Source organism: Alligator mississippiensis, chromosome 2, assembly GCF_030867095.1.
Source record: "Alligator mississippiensis isolate rAllMis1 chromosome 2, rAllMis1, whole genome shotgun sequence".
Taxonomy (NCBI): domain Eukaryota; kingdom Metazoa; phylum Chordata; order Crocodylia; family Alligatoridae; genus Alligator; species Alligator mississippiensis.
Window position 1 is genome coordinate 170805396 of NC_081825.1, and position 25459 is coordinate 170830854.

Consider the following 25459-nt stretch of genomic DNA (forward strand, 5'->3'; position numbering starts at 1 on the left):
TGGGAGGCTTACTGTGCAGTAAAAATACTACTTCAAATTAATAGCACATGTAGACATATCAACTGAATTACTAAATGTAAGGCTCCCAGGAGCAGGGGTCACCCAGTACCTATTTTGTCTCTGAATTAAAGCTTTTTCCGGTAATGAATATATGATTTTGATGATGCCATTTTTGCAACCCCACAGGGACATTATTTGGAGATCATGGGAAGCGGAAGTTCTGCAAATCCAAACAACTGTCCACAAAGATTGGAAAAAAGTAAGTGTTTCTTTTAAACATTTCAGTATTTTCCTTATGCTTAAGAATATTCCAGTATAATATCACAGGTCCTGTATTTCTATATTGCCTGATGGTATCATGGCCCATTTGTACAGTTCAGTTTCCCTTAAAAAGCAAGTTCCAGATCCCAAACAAAGAGTAGCACCAGACTTCAAGGATCGCAAACAAGTACTAGCTGGGGCTGAGATTCAAGGTAGTAGAGACATGGCTAAAGGCAAAGCTGTGAATCAAAGCAATTTTGGAGCAGACAAATATTCAGATTAGCTTGCTACTTATCAGTAAACAAGCACATATTATAACCCTAGGCTCTGATAGGCAGCCTGCTGGAGGTATTGGCACTACTTCCCCAGGACTGCAAATCTAAACAGCAATTGTAAGCTGCTGTGCAGTACAGGCTTTCCAAAAGTTAATGACTATGAAATAAGTCAGTAAAAAGCAAAAAGCATCTCTCCTAAATGAGAGCATCTCTTTAGCTCTCTTAAAAAGGCTTCATTTTGTGATTAAACCAGTTGATGATGTCTATTTTAATTTATATTCATGTGAGATTCTTCTTGTTTCATCATAATCTGGGCTAGGGCTGTCCAATTGATGGCCAGTGAGGGGTAAACACATGACCCATGAGCTCCCACCTGACTGCCACTCCCTCCCATTATTCCTGCTACTGTGGTGGCCAGGGCATCTTGGTGGGAGGGGGCCCAGAGAGCCAGCTGCCCACACAACAAGAGGACCATGTGATGAGGGAAGTGCCTGGAGGCCAGCATAAAGGGGGAGGTCCTGGGAGACCAGTGTAGTGTGTGGCCTCTCACTCCTTAGGAGCTGTATCTATACCATGTTTCAGCAGGGCAGGGTGACCAACAGTTGCTGTAATCCCCAGGGCTTCCTGAGCTGGAGGTAGGTATGGATCCAGCCCACAAGGGTACTCATGGTCCAGACCAACCCAGCCTTGTGGTGTGGATCCAGATTGAGGGACCAAACAAGCTTGAGATCCCTGAAGTAAAGGAACCATGAATTAAGATACTGAATTGCCAATCACAATTATTATCTAAATCAATCTAAATTATTATCTAAGTCTAACTCCATGGGCAGGATGAGTGGTGTGGGGCAGGTCTGCAGGCCAGATTGGGCCCATGGACAAATTCCCCTTGCCCTACCCCTGCCCCAGCATGCCTGATCTGGTAGCTGCTCCAGCCAGTCTGGGATTTGCACTGTGTGCAGTGATGACCATGTCCTGCCCAAGACTGAAGCCCCGCAAACAAGTAAGAAGCTGGTAGGCTCTTAGGGGCTCAAAGGAGTCCTCATCCAAGGGAGGGAGAGAGGAAGAGAAGAAAATGGGCACTCTCCCTCGGCTCAATGGCTTTTTTTCAGTTAAGTGTTGATTAACCGCCACCGCCATCCAATCAAGCCAGGTGTGGTGGCAATCAAAGTGGAAGAATGAGAGGCACGGGTGTTTCTTTTTTCCCAGACCGGTTCCTTTTTTTCATTTGGTGTTAACTTGATCGCCAGCAGCCAATTGGCCCAAACGTGGCAGTAATCAACTAGGAGGAGGAAGAATGAGGCAGATGCTCCCTCCCAAGGCTTGTCTTACGCTGATTAACTGCCTCCAGCAAGCAATCAAGCTGGGCATGGTGGCAATTTGAGTGAAAAGGAGACTGGGTCCGTCCCTAACCCAGAGGCTCAACAGTCCAAGGGAAGACGGACTAAGTAAAGGAAGTTGTCTTGACCCCGACAACCCAGAAAAGGACCCAAAGGGTCCAATAAAATTTATTTCCAGTTTTCCAGTTCATCTGCCATTTTTTTTTCTTCGCCGGCACGGAAATCCAGACACGAACCAGTGACCAGCAGTGATCGGGGCGGTGACATCAATACCTCCCTCTCTCCCCCTTCCTTTATATATTCAATAACCATCAAAAAAAGTCATGGCAGGAAAGAAAAAGTGGGAGAGAGAAAAAGGGAGAGCCACCCCGAGCTGGCTGGGAAAGGGCACAACATGCGGGAGAAGACCGGCAAACATCCGTTGGGCACGAGGGCACATGCCTCTCCCCAGTGGCAACCTCACACACACGCACTCACTCACTCACTCTGTTCCTCCATCCCTCACTGCACCACACACACATGCTCTGTCCCACCAGCCCCTCACCTCCCACCCCCACTCCTCCCAACCAGAAGCCAGAGACTTCTGGCCTGGGACCCTTTGGCTGTTCCCTGCCTCCCTCTGCCCAAGAGGGAAATTCAGATAAAGCAGAAGGGAAAGGTAGGGGAGGACCGCGGGTGATCAACCCAGTCCTCAGGGCCTGACTGTGTGCAATTTTGGGCACCGCACTTCAAGAGGGATGTGGATAACCTGGAGAGGGTCCAGAGAAGGGCCACACATATGGTTAAGGGCCTGCAGACCAAGCCCTATGAGGAGAGACTGGGGCACCTGGACCTCTTCAGCCTCCGCAAGAGAAGGTTGAGAGGCAACCTTGTGGCCGCCTATAAGTTCATCACGGGGGCACAGAAGGGAATTGGTGAGTATTTATTCACCAAGGCACCCCTGGGAGTTACAAGAAATAATGGCCACAAGCTAGCAGAGAGCAGATTTAGACTGGACATTAGGAAGAACTTCTTCACAGTTAGCGTAGCCAAGGTCTGGAATGGGCTCCCAAAAGATAGAGGCAGGTACGTATAAAGAGTATAAATGTTGTCACTACTTGCCTTCTGAATGCTTATTTATGTAACCTTAATGTTATCTCAGGGTGGGAAAAACTCTACAGTGCTTATGTATCAGTTTAGAAATTTAGAAGGATGCCTTCTAAAATACCTTTACATTCATATACCTTTACTTCATTGCTCAGAACAATAGATCTTCTGGTGGCATGACTTGTTGATTGACCTAGCTGAATGTTGTACACAGATCTGAAAGCAGCCTTTCTTTCTTTCTTTAAACCAGCATTAAAATCATCTCTCTAGCTGCCGACTTGTATTTTTTCTATACCCATCATTAGGATAGTTAGGCATGTTGGTATTCTTCCAGGAACATTAATTAAGGGAAAATCTTAAAGATCTGTGTCAGGTGACTGATTTGGTTATTAATCTTTTTTTTTTTTAAAGGGCTATAGTATTCACTGCTGATTTGGGGTTTATTATGTTATCTCCTACATAAATTAGCTTATTTGAGTTTGTGAATGGTTCTGTTTGGGCCAGTAATGAAACATTGTTTGTAAGTGGTATCTGCTATTCAGTTTACTGCTAAGGTAAATCTTTTAACTTTTTTCTCTTTTTTTTAAACAGGGCGGACGCTACCAGATGCAACTCACCCAGGTACAGCAGTTAGAGTACAACACAATTATATGACTGAAAAAGCCATGTGTAAAAACAGCGTTCCAGTAGGAGCAAGTAATGATACTCACTGGGCATATCTACATGTGCATTTATATTGCATTAAATTTACTGCACAATAAGCATTTTTCAAGCCACCATCTACTTGTGCAGCTGTTGAAGCACAGTAACATTGCGTGTGGACTGACTTGGGACTAAAGTTAGTCCCAAGTCAGTCCACACAGTGTTATTGTGTAGTAAGGCGTCTACATATGCATTACAGCACACTAAATAATCAGGTGTAAATTTGATACCTGCATGATGCAGGTATCAAATTTAAGCCCAGGTCTGCATAAGTCACCAGATTTACTGTACTGTATGGGCATACACATGTAGACGTGTGCCCGTACTGTGCAGTCATTTTTGGTTATTGTGCAGTAATTTCTGTTACTGTGCAGTAAATGTGCATGTGTTGATGTGCCCACTATGTACTTATTAACAAATGTTCCATGAACTTTATTTCAATATTTTTAAGTACTTAAGATTTGCTTTTAAATGCTGGTGGCTGGTAATTCATGACTTTCTGAGGGCTGGTGGGGGGGTGGGAGTTTGCTGACTTTAGAGAAAGAGGAAGGAAGGAATGTGTTTCAAATAGAGAGACTGCTTACATTTCAGCCCAGGCATTCAATTTAAGATAAGCACATGAAATATTTTGGTCTAGATTATGTCAGCCGTTTCCTTTGTATCAATGTAGACCATAGGTAGATTCTGTCCTTTTAAGGATGAATCATAGTTAAGGGCCTCTAGTTGAACCTGGATAATTAAGATTCATTAGGTGAAATCCTGATCCCACTAATATACATATTAAAATTTCCATTAGCTTCAATGGAGTCAGGAGATTCCTGCTTGATTCTAGGCCCATCTGTACCACTGATTCACTTTGAACTCGGGTCTCTCCTCAATGGTTCTAGCTATACAGTGCAATGAATAATACTTGCTCATTTGCATAGTGGACAATTTAATCATAGGCAAGGGTTTCCAATTGACTAATTAATTCTGGTTCCTTTCTAATTTTTTTTTTTTTATCTGGCACGATGGCCTGGTTATTTATGACATTATTTATGTCACGATGACATGTTATTTATGTCATGGCTAGATTTTATGAGGCAAATGAATCATGGGGCCAAATCTTCAGCTGGTGTAAAATACTGAAGAAGTACTGATTTATGCCAGCTGAGGATCTAATCTACTATGTTTGGTACTCAAAACCAAGACAAAGTTTTTTTTTCTCCATTGAACATTCAATGTAGGGAAAAAGGCAGTGGGGCTAGTGGCTGCTGTGGGTAAGACTCCAACCCTGACCTGGGATCAGGGTTGGTCTTGTAGCCGCAGCAGCTGCCTGCCCTCTCCTGCCCCCACCTCTGCTTTCCCCTCCTCCCTGCCTCCTGTTTACCAGTCTGTCATGGCTCCTGGTCCATTCCAGCCCAGGCCACAGAGCTCAGAGTAGCTCCAGCCCTGGCCTAGCCATGCAACTGCAGTGGTGGTGGCAGCAACTCCAGTGTCCAGGGGTACTGGAGCTGCCACGACTGCATCCACTGCTGTGTGGCCAGGCTGGGGCCAGAGCTACCCTGTGCTCTGTGCCCTGGACTGGAATGGGGCTGGAGCTATGCTGAACAGTAAGCAGCATGAGGCGGGGGGGATGGAAAGAGGCAGCTAGGGCATTAGCAGAGGGGGGACAAGTGGCAGATTGCAGGGGGGAACAGGTGGGGAGGGGGCAAGGGGCAGGAGTCAGGCCACTTGCCCCAAGCTGTTTGCCCCCTTCACCACCTGCCCCCCTGCCACTGCCTTCACCACTATAGCAGGGGGAGAATGAGCTTAAGGCAATCCTCCACTAATACAATTCAGTACATGGAATATTATAACAGGGCTATACATTTTTCATGTATGGAATCTAATTGTTGGGGGTCATCTTAAATTCAAAGTTGTCTTGGATTTGGGAGAATACAGTTATGTGTTTTCTTAGCTTGCTTGTTTGGTGTGGCCTAGAAGTGCTTACTGTCAGTTTTCTGCTGTTGGAAACTCCCCGAAATAGGGAAATACACACAGATCAGTTATTGGGACAGACCAGATTTAAGACTCTGAGGCATGGGAAGAATAAAGAGAAAGTCATGAGATTCACTTCTGCTTTGTAGACATCTTCATAGTTTCTGTTTTTATTTTGAAATAAAACTGTGTGTGTGTGTGTGTGTGTGTGTGTGTGTAAGTTAATTGAATTAAAGCAATCTGTCTATCTCCTGCCAATGCTTCACAGCCCGCAGTAGTTTTTCCTTCTTTTTAATCCATCTTTTCCACCACACTTGCCCCATTGCTCTCCCTGTTCTGGCAGGCACTGCAGTAGTTACTACTGCTGCTCTTTCCTTCCAGATGCCAGCCATTGTTGTTGACCTAAATTAATGCTTGCATTCACTTTCCTTCTGGCTGCTTTATTTTTGGTCTGGCTGATAGATTATGAAGCAGCTGCCCCAGCTTCAACCCAAACTGATATTGTGTGGCACTGTTAGAAGATGACTGAAACTTAGGGCTCTGGAGTAAGGCTTAAAAGGAACTGGAGAAAGTCACTAAACTGAGCCAAAAAAAAGGAGGTGTCCATGACTGGAGGGGTTGCTGAGGTGGCGCAGATGGTATGAAGTAAACACACAAGCTGTACCAGATCGTGGCATGGCATGGGGAAGGCAATGGGCGCGGCCTGACAGCGGCAGTCCCGGCCTGCGCTGATTGGCAGGGGGCGTGCAGATGCAGCCCGTTTAAAAAGGTGAGCGCGCCAAAAGAAAGGGGGACTGCCAAAAGAAAGGGGGACCCGCGCAATATCGGAGAGGCCTGATCACCCTCACCAGAGGTCCTGCGTCCACGAAATCCCTTCCCCCCGGACGCCCCCATCACGACTGGGTATACCATCCGAACATGTTTAAGAGCTCTCGAGTTATCAGCGAGTTTAATCTTGAAACAGCTGTTAAGAAGTTTTTTTTTCTGCCTAAACTGTGAGTAAAGCATTTACTTATCTCACCGCCTCCTTGGTGTTTTTCTGTTGACGGAAGGAGAGACAGAAGAGGGAGGAATAAGGCCCCGAAACCCTTTTGTCCCCAGCCTGCTTGTATAATCTGGGTCCAACCACCCATTGTCAGGTTGAACAGTAAGCAACTATTACAGTTGCTAGGATAGTTCATATGCATCAATGCAGGATCAGATGCTTAGGGGAGAAACTTTGTCCACCTAAAAGGCAGTTTTCCAGCTGCACAAGTGGCCTTTTTTGGCATCGTTGCACAGTTTGTGATTTTATTTCCAGCAAAACATAAGTGTTCACATGGCTACTGCACATACTCAGTAGGCTACACACTAGTCAAGAAGGTATGTGGCTACCACAAAAGGAAAAAAGATAGCAAGAGGGGGGCAACCCTCCCATACTTTAACCCCAATAACCATGTGGTTAAGCACTTCTCCAGGAAGTGGGAGAGCCTGGTTTTCTCTTATCCAGAACATTTGAACCTCACAGCACTCAAACCACCAGAGCACGGGTCAGGCATTTTATAGTTCCCTCTCCAACATTCCTTTTGAAGCTGAGCAACCAAATCATGTATTTAATAATATCGGATAAAATGGATGGAGAGCAGTGGGGAATTGTCCACCCCATTGAGAGCAAAGGTCCAGGACCTGCTCCTTTCCAGAGTAGATCCATCCTATTGAGCCACAGACCCTCCAGCTAGATCTGTTCCTTCTTGTCCTATACATCTCCCTCTTTCAGTTGCCCAGGGCCTCAGGTGGTCAGCTTCAAAAGAAGAGCTGAATAATGTCTAACCTGCAATGTTAAAGCACTGTGCTGAGAAGTCAGAGAGAAACAAGTTTAAGATGCTCCTGAATTAGGTCTCTTGTTTTCTGGGTAAGTGCCTAAACCTTTCATCTACTGGGGCTAAAATACAGAAGTGTCCTCCTCCTCCCCACTTCCTGCGCTTGGTTAGTAGCAGTGGCATATACAGGATCAACAGCCAGAAGTGCTTTCCTAGCAGACTAGAAGAGAAAATTAGATTTAGTTTCTGTATTATTCATATCCATCTCCACCCTCTTTCTTGCTATTTCTCAAATCAGATTGTAATTGCCTCATGTTAGAATCACACCCCAGTTATTTCTCAACTGATTCTCGAGTGTTCTTTGAACCATATTTATCATTGGCATGAATTAAACTAAATCACCTGACATAAATGAGATTGTACGTGCTTAGCTGGCTGTGAATTTGATTCCTTTCCTTGTAAGCCTTATAAGGTTTAAGAAAAGGGGTCTTCTGTTTTTCACATTTCAGGACATTGCTTAATTTGAAGTCCTTTAACATGAACTCCCCTACCCCACCTGGGGTAACCTACTCATAAATAAATTAAGAGGCTGTGACATAGATGTTTACAAGTCTGGTGGGTGGCAAATTGGCTGTGGTCACACCCAGAGAGTGGTAGTAGACGGGTCGGAAATGACCTGGAAGGATGTGGGTAGTGGGGTCCTACAGGGTTCGGTCCTTGGACCTGTACTCTTCAATATCTTCATCAGTGACTTGGATGTGGGTGTGAAGTGTACTCTGCCCAAGTTTGTGGATGATACTAAATTGTGGGGTGAAGTGCACACTCTGGAGGGTAGGGAACAATTGCAGGCAAACCTGGATAGGTTGGAAAAGTGGGCAGTACACAATAATGATGCAGTACAAAACAAGGACAAATGCCGAGTGCTGCACCAAGGGTGCAAAAATATCCAGCACACCTACTGGCTGGGAAGTGACTCTCTTAGCAGCACAGAAGTGGAAATGGATCTCAGAGTCACAGTGGACTCCAAGATGAACATGAGCTGTCAGTGTGACAAAGTCATCAGCAAAGCTAACCACACTTTATCATGTATCAGCAGATGCATGACAAATAGAACCAAGGTGATACTTCCCTTCTATGTGGCATTGATCAGACCGCAGTTGGAGTACTGTGTCCAGTTTTGGGTGCCTGTACTTCAAGAAGGATGTTGACAGACTTGAGAGGGTCCAGAGGAGGGCCACTCGTATGGTTAGGGGCTTACAGGATAAGGACTATGAGGAGAGACTGAGGAACCTGGACCTCTTCAGCCTTCGCAAGAGAAGGCTGAGAGGTGATCTTATGGCTGCCTACAAATTCATTAAGGGAACACATTAAGGGATCGGACATGCTCTGTTCACCAGGGCACCTCTTAGGGTAAAAAGGAACAATGGCACAAACTGACAGAGAGCAGATTTAGGCTAAATATCAGGAAAAACTTCACGGTAAGGGTGGCCAACATTTGGAATGGGCTTCCAAGGGAGGTGATGCTCTCCCCTACCTTGGGGAACTTTAAGAGAAGGCTGGATAGGCATCTGGCTGGGGTTTTCTCACCCCAGCACTCTTTCCTGCCTAGGCAGGGGGTTGGACTTGATGATCTGTTGAGGTTCCTTCCGACCCTAGCATCTATGAATCTATGAATCAGAGCCAAGTTAAAAGGGCATAATGGATTATGGAGGTTCAAGTGGGTTGATGGCAGAGCTTTAAAAAGGAAAAGTGTGTGTGTGTCTGTGTGTGAGTGCATTATCATATACATAATCTCAGTTCTTGGGATGTGATAGCCCTGTTTTGCCAGGAAGTTGCAGTATGATCTTGTGGCTTCACCTAAATGCTCTGTTTCCACTTTCATGGTGACCTCATTTCATGCCCGTGGTGTTGTGAGCATTAGCAAGTTTATGTCTGTAAGGTGGGGCTTGCTTGGTTGGACTATGAAGTTGCCAGGGCAGCTGTTGGGTGCTTTCCTCAATGGCCCCTGGGGGCAGGATGAGGGTGGGGGTGGGGGTGAGGATGGGAGCGAGTAATGACTCCTCACCTCCTGAAGAATATTTTCCGGGGTTCCCCATGGTTCTGTTCTGCCTGAGCTCCTGGTCGGTGCATTCATAAAGACACAACAGGAGACAGCAAGGGGGTTAGGGCTGCAGCACCATCAGGATACTGATGGGGTAAATCTGTGTCTCCTTTGCATCAGGCTGGCACAGGGTGGCGTCCTCGCTTCCCCCATGTCAGACCAGGAGAAGGAGCACAAGCTGGCTCAAGGCTACCCAACAAGACAGAACGGATGCTGGTCGCCTAGGGAGAGACTCTGGAGAGGTTGGCAGGGAAGGCACCACTCCCATCAGTGAGTGCATGAACCCATCTCTTGTCCATGAGGGTCCATGGTTGAAGAGAACTTGTGCTCCCTCATATGTAGTGCAGTGGGTGGAAATGCCTTCTCCCCTCTGTTTGGTTTGATGATCAAGATATTTTCTCTCAAGTGTGTAATGTGTCACAGGTGTCCCAGCCCTTGTTCCTGCCAGCTGGGGTTGCTGAAGTGTGCTCCATGTGGGCCTAATCTGGAGAAGCCCAGGCAGCTGCAGGACATTGTTGCCTGCAGACTGGATGTAGGAGGTGTATTACACCAACAGTCCAAAGGATCCACTGGCTTCCTTTGCACTTATGGGTGCAAATCCACCTGTGGGTGTTTGATCTTTAATCCTTGCATGGTGTAGGTCCTAGCAACCTAAAATCCCTGTCCCTCTCAATACCTCACTACAGCACCTGAGATCAGCTAAGAAGCTGTTACTAACAGACCTTAGATTTGGGATTTGGCATGGGCAAAAGGGGATTCTCAAAGCACATTTCTTACTCCTAGAATTCATTTTAGCTCACTGTCTAATGTCATTTACTTTTGTAACCCTTTTTAAGGCACAGATGAAAGCTGACTTGTTCACCACGGCTTTGGCAATGATTGGTTGGTTGCTTATGATGGGAGTTCTTTTTCTAAGGTTGTCTTAGTAGTGACGTGCGTGTGTTTCCCTTGCAACTGGATTTTTAGTATAGCAAAGGACAGCTGCTGATTGGGATACTGCTGGACAAGAGAATAAGATGCTACGGTCTACCAATACAAATATGTTACTGGACTATTTCATTTGCATAAAGTATGTTTCAAACCAATGCCCTGCTATTGTGTTGATCCTAGTGGGTCTCATGAGAAAGCTGCCTTGCTTCAGAAATGCCAGGAAGCTCATCTTAGAATGGATGGGCAGGATATGTCCACAAAGGAAGGTTTAAAGCAGCAGCATCGTTCCATGTTTGTCCTACTGTATCCCAACTAAAAACGGTACAGTTCCACTTGTGTAGATCTCTATGAATCCAGCCCAGCATGCATTTGACTTGATGCAAGGTTGATAAAGGTTCTGAAACAAAGTTCTGGCCTTGGTCCAGTTTCTGCTCTGCCACATTATCATTTTGTTACCTTGGGCAAGTCACATATTTCCCCAAGGATTTTACCCCTTGGTCTATAAAAGAAGTGTAATATTGCTTGAGAGAGACAAAATATGGTGTAAATTTGTCAGTCTAACTTTCAGGAAGGGCTTGAATAAACCTTTTGACACCATTGTAATACAAATATCACTAATGTTGAGGTCTTAAGCCACCACCAGAGGGAAGTATAGAAGTGTCTTTGAGAATCACTGAATCAGTGAAGTCTGACTTTTCTCTTTTGACAGGGTAAAGAGTCCTATAGATAGTCGTATAGTTATAGATTATTTATCTCTGGCTGCAGGGGACAGGACACAAAGTAATGGACTTAAATGGCAACAAGAGAAATGTAGTTTGTATATTAGGAAGAACTTTTGCACTAGAAAGGTGGTTAAACACTGACTCAGATTACCTAGAGAAGCTATGGAGTCTTCACCATTGGCAGTTTTTAAGAGCAAGCCAGACAAACACTTGTCTTGGATGGTTTAAATGAAAGCATCCCTGGATTGAGCAGGGGGCTGGACTAGATGGCCTCCTGAGATCCCTTCCACTCCTGCTTTTCTAGGATTGCATGAAAAGCATTTCAACTGATGATAAGAGAAGACAGCTAAATTGTTTGTTCTGCTCTCCGTGTCACAGCCTTCAAGGCCGCTGTCCTCATCCAAAGGTGGTACCGGCGTTACATGGCCCGGCTAGAAATGCGCCGAAGATGCACCTGGAGAATCTTCCAGTCCATTGAGTACTCCTGCGAGCAGGATCAGATCAAGGTAGGAAGACAAGGAGACAGAAATGCTGGAAACTTCTGTCCTTGATTGTCAACATAACTGATTGTGCCATGGAGGCACGTGGCATTTTTCTGACAACCCCCTTTTCTGGAAAGAAGGCTGATCTTGGAGTTACAGCACAGGGCTAGATACAGTTCCCCAATCTCTGAAAAGTCTTGTGTGACCTTGGGTGAGTCACTTGTTCAATCTTTCTGAAGACAGAACACAAGGCCCTGCTATATGTTTGTAGAAGGGAAGAAATGGTATTTATCAAGGGAGAGCGTGACATAAGATCAAGCAGAAGTGTAGTGAGTAATCTGCGTATTTTGAGTTTCATCACTTTGTTTTAAATTTAGAGAGGGAATTCTTCATGAGCTGTTCCACTTCCTTTTCTCACATCTTTTCCTTTTGAGTAGGCAACAGCTACCTGACATATCCTGTCCATGACTGAGCTGCCACCTTTGGGGTAGACATTTCCAGATCATTTCTTTAGCTACTGGATAGGGAAGCTTCTCTCAGGCACTGAAACAGCTGTTCATGGCCTATTGCTTCATTTCATATTTGCTAAACACTATCTGTACATACATGTAGATCAGGGGTGGGCAAAATATGGCCCATGGGCCAGATCCAGCCTACCAGGCACTTCCATCCAACCCACAGCACCCACCAACTAATTGTACCCCACTCAGCCCTTCTGCTTATGAGGGTGGGAGCAAAGTCCCCATATATACACCCCCTGCCAACATACCCTATTGCACCTCACTCCCACCCTCATGGGCGGAAGGGCCCAGCCCAGGCAGCAGACTCTGTGGAGAACCAGGGAGCGGGGCTCCTTCCAGCGGAGTTCCAGGACCTGCGCGGCAGGGGGCAGGAAAGGCAAACAGCTCCAGCATGCGGGTCTTCCCCTGGTGACATGCAAGTGTGGGACCTGCACATGCATGGCAGGAATCCCCGGCGATAGAAGCGAGCTGGCTGGGCTGCACTTCTCACCGCGATGTGTAGCACTGGCCAGATCCACGCACCACCAGGCAGCAGCACCTGTGCTAGACACAAGTACCCTGAGTGTGCTTGCCTGCTGCTGCTGCTGCCGCCTGCAGGGGCTGCATGCCATGGGGAGCGTGTGTAGGGATCTCCGCACACCCACACCCACACCCTTCCCCCACAACCCCTTCACATATACACACCCCAATATACCCTATTGCCCCACATACACACAACCCTCCCACACCCCCCACATATTCTATTGCCCCCCTCACAATCCTCCCACACACCCCCACACCCCACCATACATACTCACACTCCCAATCACACCCCCACACACAATATAAAAGACTAAGACTTTATTTTTGAGTTATTATGCAATCACCTCTATATACAGTACACAAACACAAATCATGACAAAAATATTTTTTGTAATAAAATTAAAATATGTTATACTAGGTGTTTGACTTTTAGTATATGAGTTGGTTTATTTTCTGGTTCTAAGATAACACACCCAACCCCTCCCAAAAGGAGTATTTTTGCAGGGCAAAGGGAGGGACTTCTGGTGGCAAAAGACAGGAGTTAGGGGCAGGACTTCCAGTCCCAAGATGGTGGGGCAACTGTCAAGAGGAGGGGCTACCCTTGTGGCCCTCAAAAGATCCCCAAAACTCACTAAGCAGCCCTCCAAGCAAAATAATTGCCCTCCCCAATGTAGATGCATATTGACATGAATGAATGTATATGTCAGTATAGGTATAAGGTGATGCCTGCAGCCAGATTTCCTAGCCCCAGTTCGGAGATCCTTTTCTGAGGGGCTATGAATACTGGGAGGAAAGCCAAATTAATTTATTTTGTCTAAGGGCTTTGTTACACAGAACACTTAGCACAGTAAGCATTACCATGCCATAGTCAAAGTTAGAATGTGTTTGAGCAGTCATGCACTAATGTTTATTATAACCTATAAATGTAAGGTGTGACAGGCTCTGGGACCACACCAGAGCCATTTCAAGACTTTGGTGTGGTTCTGGGACTGACAATCAGCTGATATTCCTCCCTGGAAAAGTCCTAACTTTACTGCAATACAGTTGCATTTACCGTGTGTTTTATTGCTTGAACACTTGGACCCTTGCATTTTAAGTGCAGTCCAAGTGTAACATGTAACAAGGCACTAACTTGCCCCATTATTCTTTACCATAGATGCCTTAAACAGATAATTGTATTTTTATATGGTTGAAGAAATGTAGCTTTTTCCTTAGTGTGTGTAATATTCTGGATCAGATAAGGAGTACCTGATAGGAAAATGGAAGCCTGGGCAGACATTAAAGTGGGGCGCCATAATTTCTTTGTTTTTACATACCACTCAGTGGAAAAAAGCCCTTAAAAACAGAATGGGTTAGAAGCAAAGCAAGTGAGAAAAGTTCTCTATTTTGTGTCCTCTCCATGATCAGTTATTAGGTCATGCTTCATTTCCAGCCCATTCCAAATTCCATGGGAGTTGATGGAAAGACTTCCATTGACTTCACCATGCTTTGGGTGAGGCCTTTTCTTCTTGGTTTTTCAGATTTTCAAAAGGGTTTAGTACTCCCAGTAAAGGGCTTAGTACTTTTGTACTCCCAGTACCCAACCAAGGAGATCAGTATGTGTTGGTATCCTTTTGAAGCAGTCACACTGGGGTTAAACACATGGGCTGGGAAAAGACCCAGAGGCTGCTGCTGACCTTTCCATCATTCAAGATAGCGCTTGAAAATATTACAGTCATTCACTTAAGGTGGAGAAAATCAGAAGTGTGTTAGTGCAGCATGCAGTTAACCAAAGGAAGTCTCCGGAGTGGAGAAGTGGCTCAGCAAGATTCAAATTAGGATTGGATGTTTGTCTGAATAAGAGCAGTGTACATACCCTGTCCTTTCTTAAAATGTTATGGACTATCGATCCTTAGACATCAGAGCGTTAAATAGCAAACCAACACATGTGAAGAATTTCCCCCTCTAGTATAATATTGTGCATTGTACAGTCATTCTGTCTTCCATTGTGTTATTTTCTATTGGCCCCTTTCTGGGCAAGGATATTTAGACCCCTGTTCAGTTCCACTGAGGCATTTTTTTGGTTCTACCAGGAGAACTGGTATAGTCTTATATGCAATATAAATAGTGCAGTATGTGAAGTATGTAGAAAAGGTTCATATACAAAGAGGATGTTCATTAAGAGCTTTGCAGCAGCGGATTGTTAATACACTGGAATGAGTCTCAGAGTGAATGATAAGGTTCTCCTTTCTTGTTTTCTACAGCTTCACAACTTCTTCAATTACCTTATGGACCACTTTACACCAAGAAGCAGTGGAGAAAGTAAGCCTGTATATTCCATATATAGCTATGGAATATAGCTATATATATAGCTGCCCACTTAGACTGTTCAACATTAAATTTCTGACTGATTAAGGAATGTCCTTAAAACAGGGGTGGGCAAAATATGGCCTGCGAGCTGCATCCAGCCTGCCAGGCCATTCTATCCAGCCCGTGGGATCCCTAAAAACATTAGAAAATATTTATCTGCCCCTGACTACCGGTCAAAGTTGACAGGAGCCAGGGGCACTAGGACCCAGAGGGAGCTGGTAGCAGGAGACAGGAGTCTAGCCCTGCCCCACGCCCAGCCATTACTCTGCCTTGCTACCCCAGCTCTGCTCCAGCACCATGTGGCTCCCAGCTGCATTGCTGGACCAGGAGTACAGGGCTGCACTGGTAACCCAGTGTGTGTGTGTGTGTGTGTGAGAGAGAGAGAGACAGAGAGAGACAGAGAGTCTCTGTATGTGTATATGTGTGTGTGTGTGTATTCATAGGACGAGTCCCACACATACACCCCACCATACACATACACCCACACCGCCCCTCACACTGCCATGCACACAGACCCCCACACCCATACCCCTTCACACATCCCAGGCACCCTTCCCCACACACTACCCCCCAAAAACCCCATACCCACCCACACCCCACATATCCACACATACATCCACATGCTCCCTCACCCCACACTCATATCCGCCAAACCTAGCCACCCCCCACAGACACACTCACATCTTCCCCATCCCCCACATACCCACACAACCACAGCCCCCCACAAATTTATACCCACCCCCCTCCCCACAATATACAAGAGTATTGCTTCATTTTAAGCTATTATATACAATCACCTCTGTGTACACTACAGGAACACATGTAAACCAGGACAAAAATATTTTTTTAAATCAAATTAATTAATGTTTTAGATGTTCGCTTTTTAGAATATAACTTGATATTGTTCTGGTTCAGAGATGGCAAAACCCCTTGCTGAAAGGAGTACTTCTGGGGGTAAAGGGAGGGACTTCTGTTTGGGGGTTAGGGAGTGGGACTTCCAGACCTAAAATGGTGACCGGGGGGGTGGGGCATCTGTCAAGGGGTGGAGCTACCCATGCGGCCCTCGACAGCTTGCCAAAACTCGGTAAGCAGCCCCCTGCCCAAAATAATTGCCTGCCCCTGCCTTAAAAGAATCCAAAGGACAACCTACCCAGATGTTATCCAGAAGGCCATGCCTACTATAGAAGGTCTCTGCAGTTTGGGGTAGGGAATCAAACTGCTGCAGCCTTAGGACTTGAAGGGGTGAATGAAGCAGCTGCAATTCCTTTAGGAGAGGGAAGAGCGAATAAAAATGCCTGCTCATAATGCTTTTATTAGAAAATGGTTTATTGTTTTCAGGGATAGCCACAGTAATAACTATTCCATGATTCTGCAACTGCAAAATTCATTATTAGAGGACTGTGTTCTAGAATCTGTGCTTCCTTTAAAAGTATGAAGAAAACCTTCAAAACATGAATTAAGCTGTCTTGCTGAATCTACAGATAGCTTGAAGCAATAGTGCTGAGAGCTGTGAACTCACCAAATTATCCTGATTATTAACCCCAAATTAACCCTGAATTCTAATGGTGACATATCCATATTAGCTATTTCACTATTGATCAACTAAGCCAATACGTCCCACTAAAGTGCTTCTTATTCCCTGTCAGGTTGCCTCCCTTACTCACACACCTATCCAAATCTGTCTTCCTGCCTTCCCCTTCCCACAACAAATTCCACATTTGTTCCATGTTTATACCATGCCCAGCACAATGTTATCCTGTTCCCTGAGTAGGGTTTCCAGGTGATATGGTAATGCAAAGAGTTATCACGTAATTTTCAATGTAAAATCTGTCCCACAATGAAAACTGAGGCACAGTGTAAAAGAAATTTAATATTGCTTCAGAATAATACATAAATATAAAAAGTACCATACTGAGTCAGACCATCTATCCCAACATCCTGTCTCCAACAGTGGCAGAAGTGGATGGTATATAGCAGGGGTGGGCAATTATTTGTGATGGAGGACCACTTAAGGAGTTTTAGTGAGCTTTTGTGGGTTCAGGGGAGCAGGGGGTACTGGCACAGCAGGGGGAGGGGGTACAATTGATCCTATCCAGCCCAGACCTGTCTGCCCTGCACCCACTGCCGGAGGTGCCAGACAGAGTGGGTGGCCAGGGCTGGGGCCAGGGCAGAGGCCAGGGTCAAGATTGCAGAGCAGTGACAGTGTGGGGCTGGGGCCTGAGGCAGAGCCATGATCCGCTCCCTGCATGTCCCTAAAATGAGTGCTGATTCTGCAGGCAGGGATGTGCAAGAAGATTGTGGCTCTACCCCAGGCCCTGGGCCCCAGCCCCACACTTACAGTGCTTACACTTACTGCCAGGCAGGGCCAAGGGACCTGCTGTGGGCCAAACAGAATTCCTTGCCAGGCCAGATCTGGCCCACAGGCCATATTTGGCCCACCCCTGCTATATAGGGAGAGCATAAAACTGGGTATCTCTAGAGTGATCTGTCCCCTATTCATTACTCTCCCTGGCATCCACCATTTATTAGGTTAGAGATACCAGAGAAAATATCCCCAACCATTCTGTTCCAAAAGAGAAGTGCTGTATTATTGTTCGATGATTCATTATCATATGCAATTCAAGAAGAAATCTCAGATTTTTCAAGAATACAAAAATTGCCACTTGGCTTCACCAAAATCTGTAGAGAATATTGGGCCTTGCAATTGTGTTTGCCACAGCAAGTACTGAGCCTTGCTCACACCTCATCGTTTCCCAGGCCCTCTACTGCCTAATGCAGAATCAAGGCATCAACAACTCCACTGGCACTTTCACAACAGCCTGTACAAAAGGTCTTTCTTAATTAGCTTCCCCCTCCCAAGGCCAAGTGATCTTTAGGAAGTTACTGAAATGACCCATTAATCCTGATTAGCATTCTCTGGTTTTACTCCACCTAGGGGATTTCATTAGCCGCATGTTCACAGAGGAAGAAAATTACAGAGAGTCAGAGCTGGAGAAGTTCTGTGACTATGACTCTGTTGAAGTGCCGGATTCCTACACTGGACCCCATCTTTCCTTCCCACTCCTACCTGATCATGCTGCTGCCTTAGTGGAAGCATTCAAACAGAAACAAGTAAGTAGCCCAAAACAAATCATCCTTCTTTGGAGGAAGATTCCAAGATGAGATCCACCTCGCCTGTTCTAAACACATGATCAGGAGCTTGCCATGGGGATATTTTTTCAGGTCATTGACCATTTTGTTCCATCAGTCCACAGCTTCCACCCATGATTATTGTGAAGGCTATTGACCAAATTCTTGGCTAGTGTAAATACAGGCATGGTTCATGGAAACTTAATGTTGCTGCACAAGCAGAGAATTTGGACCCATGTGTGGCAGACCACTTGGCATGCCTGCTGCTTTCAGGAGTCAGGCAAACTGCAGAGCAGGTGGGGTCGGGCCTAAGCAGGGAGTCAGCAGACCGAGGGGCTGGCAGGTGAGGCTGATCAGGAGGGCCAAATGACTGCAGGGAGAGCGCCAGACTGGAGGAGGGCTGGGCTGAGACAGGGCATAAACCCAGACCCTGAAAGCAAGAGGGTAGTAACATCTGGGGAGCTGGAGGAGCAACACCACCCAGCCAGAAGACTGCAGCTCCTGAATGCCATCTGAGGTTTAAAGAGGTTTAAAGTAGGGACTATGGGTAGGAGGGGGTTCCTGGGGACCCAGGTAGGGTCCAGAGCCCTGGAGGGGGCTAAGTGGTGGTGGTATTGGGTGAGAGACCAGAGGAGCCCTGAGGGAAAGGGGGCTGTCTGCATAGAGACCCAGAGAGGCTGGACCGCCTGGGAGAAAGAAGGCTGAGTACACAGAGGCCTAAAGAAGCCAGGCCCACACAAGGAGAAGGGCTGAGAGTCATCCGGTCTACAAAGTGATCAAGTGGGCCTGGAGGGAGGGCCTGAACAGTTGAGATCTGGTTCAAAGCTTGGGTGTACCCAGAGAATGGGGCCAGCCACAGGAGGAGGTCCCGTGAGGGGCCTTGAGAAACGTAAAGAAGACAGGGGCTGAGTGGCATGATCCTAGAGGGCTTTGAATCTTGTAGAGAGAAGAAGAGACTTGCATGAAGGGGCCCGAGAGGGTGGACCCATGGAAAGGAGGGGGCTGACAGCCAGTACACTGACTCCAAGGACCTTGACTGGCCCATACTGGGGCCAAGGCATAAGAGAGGCCAAAGGGTGCAAACTGGGGCCAGAGCTGTGAAGGGCCTGGCCACTCGACTAGCCTGTTAGCAGGGTCAGGGCCTTGGGGAGGCCAGTGGTCTCTGTGGAGAGGGACCACAGCTGAGAGCTGGTGGTCAGAGCAAGTACAGCTTAGATGACGATGGCTGATTCAGCCGTCTGAGGAAGAAGGCTCAGTGATAAGTGGTCTGAGTGCAAATTAGATAGAGAGGTAGAGATGTGAGATGGAGGTAGGGCCAGAGGACCCACCAGCCACCAGCCCCAAGGAGGTGCAGAACCTCTAGGGGAAGAGGATGGGGAGATTTGTTAGGCCTGATATTGGTCCTGGGTAAGACCTAAAACTGGGTAAGACCTAAATCTGCACCCTACTGGAGGTGGTTTGTGTGGTGGAGCTGCTTATGGGGGGGCAGCCTCCATGAAATGCCATGCCTGCAGCCCTCCAGGAGAGGCAAGGGTGGGGTGCTGGAACGCCTTAGTCCCCACTGCCTTGTGGGTTACCCCGTGGAGGAGCACACCCCAACAGAAAAGCACTGGATAAGGAAGACCATCTGGACCACACAAGGTCCAGAAGACTCAGGGAGAAAAAAGTGAGAGTCTTGAGCTAGAGTGCAGCCCCGGGGAGGGGCTGGGGACAGCCCAGTGAAGGCCCTGAGTTAGAGGGCATCCCAGTGAGGGGCCGGAGAGTAGAGCGTGGGCCAGTGAGGGGCCAGAGCTAGACATGAAGAGTAGGATGCCATCTGCGAGGCCTGGGACATGGTGTAGGGGAGGTATGTGGCCATGTAATTGGCCCTGAAGACCATGACCACAAGGTGGGTGGTCAGTAAAGTAAGATCAGGGCAGCCTCTTGCATTCTACATGTTCTTATTAACAGCAAGATATGGTGGGTGAGTGTGATGTGGACTGCCCCTAGAATAGCGCACCATGAAGAATTTGGGCGGGGGGGTGCTCTGGTACCACCCTGTTACACCATGTACATGTGCCTATGGCTTAGAAGCCTTGTGTCACTAGTAAAGTCCTCTTTTTCAAGAATATCTGCACAGAGAAATCCGTCCTATTTGTCTGGAAGATGGTGGTGGGTTCCATGGGACATGTGTTAAATATGGCTGATGACAGGAGACCGCAAAGAAACAGATACCAGTACTTGTTTGTAGCTCTTGTTGAAAAAGATGATAAAACTAGGACAGATACCAACAGCTGAGTATGCGAAGCTGGCAAACAATCCGCTAACAATATTTTTTAATCGGGAAATGCTGCTTTGTTAAAATTAGAGCTTTTCAAGGGAACACGTTGAGTTTGGACTAATTTTGAGTGGGGTAGGGCAGGGCAGGAATCAAAATAATTGATGCATCAACCTTCTGTTTTGGTTATTTTGTTGGAATGTTTCGTTTTTTTTCAAAAAGTGTACATTATATCCAATAACAGTCTAAAAATTGAAAAAGTAGACTGAATTTAATTTTTATACAAACTTCCTTTCAAAGTTTCAGAATTCTGTGTTTCTCTTCCCTCTGCCTCCCGGTGTACTTTGTAAATTTGTTATATTCAGTAGAGAGGCTAGCTGCCCTGCTCTCTGCTGAAACCCATAGGGATTACTGAAATACAAACCATAAATAATAAAATAAACTTTCCCTCCTGAGCCCGGTTGCTCATTCTGTCAGGCCTAGAGCTCAGAACTGTTCAGTCCCCTTTGTTCTCTGAAAGGCTCTTTTGAAAACCTGTCTCCTCCTCTTACCCCCATGTTAGGTAATCATGGCTAGCCATTCAGAATTTGGCTCCTACTGTTGCTGCTGAGTTGGCCCATGTACCTAAGTCCATTTTGCTTTTTACCCTCTAACCCCCCCTAGATACTCACTATCAACACTGCCTCTTCAGGAAACCCTTTCTATGGATGCCTTTGAGAACTGGTGGGTGCAGCCCGGGCAGCTTTGCTTGGTGTCCCCCTCAGGCACACTTATTTTCACGTTTTAACCCTGTGACCTACGCAACACTCCTATCCTGTTTTTTTTCATTAGTTGTCCCAAGAATTTAGTTGTTCCATTTGTCTGTTAGCCCTTGTAAAAAGGGGCTACAAGTTAGCCAGGTGGGCCTTGCCCATGGTAATCAGATGGACAAATAGGAGACCCTTTCTATATGGAAATGCCATGCTAATACTTTGCAATGGACTCAGTAAAGCCCTTTCCTTTCTGCTGTTGAGCTGAAGTCTGTGAACGCAAGGTCTTCCTAGAGACAGCTGAATGGCTGTTCAGAGTTTGCACCATGCTCTGACTTCCCACTCTAATTCCCTTCATTTCTCCTAGTAGCAGTTGCACGCTCACTATGTCTTAAGGCTCCTACATGAAACCAGAAAGCACCTCAAGCAGCTGCCAAACATCAATCACGTCTCCACTTGCTATAGCGAGGAGGTCACTGTATGCGGTGAGTATGGGTAGAAAAAGACTCCTCAAGCAGATAGAAGTTTCAGCTAGCTTGGGTGCTTTTTTTATTGTAGGTAAATTTCTCCCCTCCTCTGTGATATACATGTAAGCCCTCTGAAATAAATGGCACTATGTCGCTGTACCAAAGGCTGATCTAGCTTGGGCCCATGTATTGTGGTACTGCTGTGTCCATCTCTAAAGGGGAATGTTATGGTGGTCATCAGAGTTTACCTGCCATATTCAAGTTACTGCCACATCAAACTCAAACGATGGAAGGTCTCATTCTCCATCCTTTTCCAAATTTGATTTTGCCCAAAAATGCAGGAGGAGTTAGTATCTGTATTCTCCCTGTTCTGCAGCTACATAATGTCAGTTCAGTCCCTGGTGTTATAAGCTAGAAACATTTCTGAAGCCAACAGCTTACATATTGGGGTAAATGGAACTACTGATTTAAAGAGGAGCCATTTTACAGAAGGAGATGTTAAATGGTTATTTATGTTTGAAAAAAAAATGACATGAAAGGCACTGCTTTATATTAAATGTTAGTAAGGGGGAAAGCACATTTGACTTTTATGCCTCTTCTCGCCTATTAGGAGACTTGCATGGACAGCTGGATGATTTGTTTCTGATATTTTATAAGGTATGTATGCTCTGTGCTAACTTACACTGGCCCAATCCTGCCCTATTTATGCATCTGAGCAGTTCTTTTGGATGTAACAAAGTACTTTGCAGGGCCAGGCCTTAAAAGTGTAATTCTCCACTTGAGCTTGGTTAGCAATAAATGGCTTCTCTAAACTGCAGATTATACCCTTGTTTTTGGAAAATCAGATGTTAGATGCTACTGTTATCAGAGTCCATCTTTCCAGAGTGCCACTTGAACATTTGTTATAAGGAATAAATATGAAACCAGCTTTCTGGTCACTGATTTTCCACTTACTGAGCTGACATAGCCGTGTTTGTCAAATGAGAGGAGATTAAAAGAATAAATATTGTGCAAGATCTAAAGCCCTTAGGTGATTTAAATTGGTGTAGAAACCAATGGAACTGAAGTAATTTGCACCACTGCAGATTTTGGCCCACAGTGTGATTAGGTAAGTTATTCTTGTCTTATCCTTCTGGGTACTATTTTATTCTGGGTGAAATCTTAGTCTTATTGAAGTCAGTGGGGATAGGATTTCACCATCTGTGGAGCACTCTGCCAGGATAGCAGTCAAGTTTCTAATCCATGATGTATTTTATAAGAAGCTATAAATCAGGATGGCTGGAACCTAGATAGACGTAAGAGTTATAGGGGAAATATGGTCCTTTCGTCCTGTACAAGTTGACTGCATTTCTTGTTTTGTAGAATGGCCTTCCTTCTCCAGAGAAGTCCTACGTGTTCAATGGGGACTTTGTGGACAGAGGCAAAAACTCCATTGAGATCCTGATCATTCTCTTTGCCTTCCTTTTGGTTTACCCAAAGGAAGTTCATCTAAATCGAGGAAACCATGAAGATCATATGGTCAATTTACGGTATGGGCTCAAAATGCATGAATAACTGAAATGCAAAGTTGTTGCACCTAACAGGCACTCTTTAAAACCATCTTTTGTGTTTGCTTTTAGCTATGGTTTTACCAAGGAAGTCATGCAAAAATATAAGGTAAGCTGGCCTCACAGATCATCTCCTGCCTAACATGCTGTGTAATGCTGGCACTTCACTTTCTTCTTTTGACCCCCATCTCTCCAGGGGCATGGAAAGAAAATCCTGAAGATGATACAGAATGTCTTTTGTTGGCTTCCGCTGGCTACCTTAATTGATCAAAAAGTCCTCATCCTGCATGGTGGGGTGTCTGACATGACTGACCTGGACCTACTTGAAAATATTGAAAGGCACAAGGTATGTTTACTTTGTAGACTCACTAAAATATAAAGGTGCTGCCAATCATCTATTGTGGTCTCCTGGCTGGAGGATAAAAATATAGAGAATGGCTTCAGATAGGCTGGACTCAACTGTGTGTGTACACCTGAGATAAGAAGGAGGAGGTTAGAATAGCATCCAAGTGCCTTTAAAATGTAAGGCTCATGGTGTCTCTCTTAAGCAGCGATAGATTTAACAGATTTCATAGACATTAGGGCTGAAAGAGATGTCAGAAGATCAAGTCCAGCCCTCTGCCCCACGGGCAGGAAGTCAGCTGGGGTCAAAGGATCCCAGCAAAATAAGCATCCAAACGTTTCTTAAAAGATTCCAGAGCAGGTGCTTTCACCACCTCTGGAGCGAGTCTATTCCAGGCTTTGGGGGCTCGGACAGTAAAGAAGTTTTTCCTTATGTCCATCCTAAAATGGTCTTGGAGGACTTTGTGACCATTGGACCTTGTCATCCCTTGGGGTGCTCTGGTGAACAGGCGTTCCCACAGATCCTGATGCACACCCCTTATATACTTATAGGCAGCCACCAGGTCACCCCTGATCCTGCGCTTTTCCAGGCTGAAGAGTCCCATGGCTCTCAGCCACTCTTCATAAGGCCCTCTTGCCCTCTGATCATGCATGTGGCTCTCCTCTAGATGCTCTCAAGTTTCTCAACATCCTTCTTGAATTGTGGAGCCCAGAATTGGATGCAGTACTCCAGCTGTGACCTCACCAAGGCCGAGTACAGTTGGAGGATGACATCCTGAGGTTTGCTTGAGAAGCATCTATTGATGCAAGCCAGAGTTTTGTTCACTTTACCAGCTGCAACATCACATTGGTGGCTTATGTTCATCTTGTGGTCAGTCATGACCCCCAAGTCCCTTTCAGCTATGGTGCTAGTGAGCATAGCACTGCTAAGCCTATAAGCATGCTGCAGGTTTTTTTTCCTGAGGTGGAGTACCTGGCATTTTTCCGTATTGAATGTCATCAGGTTTTTATCTGCCCACTTTCTAGGCCTATCCAGGTCAGCCTGGATCACCAGCTTATCCTCAGGTGTGGACACTTTACCCCAAAGTTTGGTGTCATCAGCAGACTTGGCCAGTCCACTTCTGACACCAGTGTCCACATCATGAATAAAGATGTTAAAGAGTACAAGGATGGAGATCATGGCGCACTTAAATAGATTTGCTGATATAGGCTCTGTGATGCAGAGGGGGCATATAATCTATGCTAGGAAGACTCTGTTCCCTTGGTCACAGATTGTTTCTCCCAGTAGCACCAATATCTGGACACTGATTTGTGCCTGCTTTTCAAGCGCTGGCACGTGACTCAGGGGATTTTGGTTCTTTTCTGAGTTCTGCCTGAGACGTCCAGGGTGATCATGGGCAAGCCACTTGCTCGTTCCTACTCCCCTCCTACACAGGGGTGTTGGGAAGATCCCTTTCCTTCAGAGTGTCACTGCCTGGATAGCATTCACATAGTCTCTTGCCCAATTGCCCAAACCCTGCCTCTCTGGGGAATTAAATCCCTTTTGAGATTATAAATGCTCTGGCTCCCTTCCATTACCAACTAAACCTTCATCCCTTGATCCCAGAATATCAGGTCCCTCCAGCTGGTGGCCCTTGCAACCAAGTCTGTTTCTAAGTGTTCATAAATGAATTCAGTATGTGAGCACCTCCTAGTCAGTTCAGGATTTTACCTCCATATCTCTCTTTTCAGGAGGGATGTACCTGTGTCATCTTCCAGTGAGAAAACTGGGGCTCAGAGAGGTGAAGTGACTTGCCCAAGGCCAGCGAGTAGCCATTAGTAGAACGGGGAATAGAACCCAAGTCTCCTAGGTCTTAGTCCACAGCCCTGTCCTTCCTATTCTGCATCATTCTCTATACACAGGACCCCACAATAGCTAGGAG

The 25459-nt window shown here is 46.0% G+C and overlaps 1 protein-coding gene across 1 annotated transcript in view; it reads left to right on the forward strand.

The window, feature by feature from the left end:
• Nucleotides 1-11528: 11528 nt before the first annotated feature.
• PPEF2 (protein phosphatase with EF-hand domain 2) overlaps nt 11529-25459 on the forward strand; it is a gene marked incomplete at its 5' end in the record, with an annotated part of 31768 nt that continues 17837 nt past the window's right edge. The window contains 8 exons of the mRNA XM_019498776.2: nt 11529-11678; nt 14941-14998; nt 17982-18157; nt 21552-21666; nt 22259-22305; nt 23011-23177; nt 23268-23304; nt 23392-23541. Of these exons, the coding sequence (XP_019354321.2) occupies nt 11529-11678; nt 14941-14998; nt 17982-18157; nt 21552-21666; nt 22259-22305; nt 23011-23177; nt 23268-23304; nt 23392-23541 (900 nt within the window). The remainder of the gene's footprint in view (nt 11679-14940; nt 14999-17981; nt 18158-21551; nt 21667-22258; nt 22306-23010; nt 23178-23267; nt 23305-23391; nt 23542-25459) is intronic.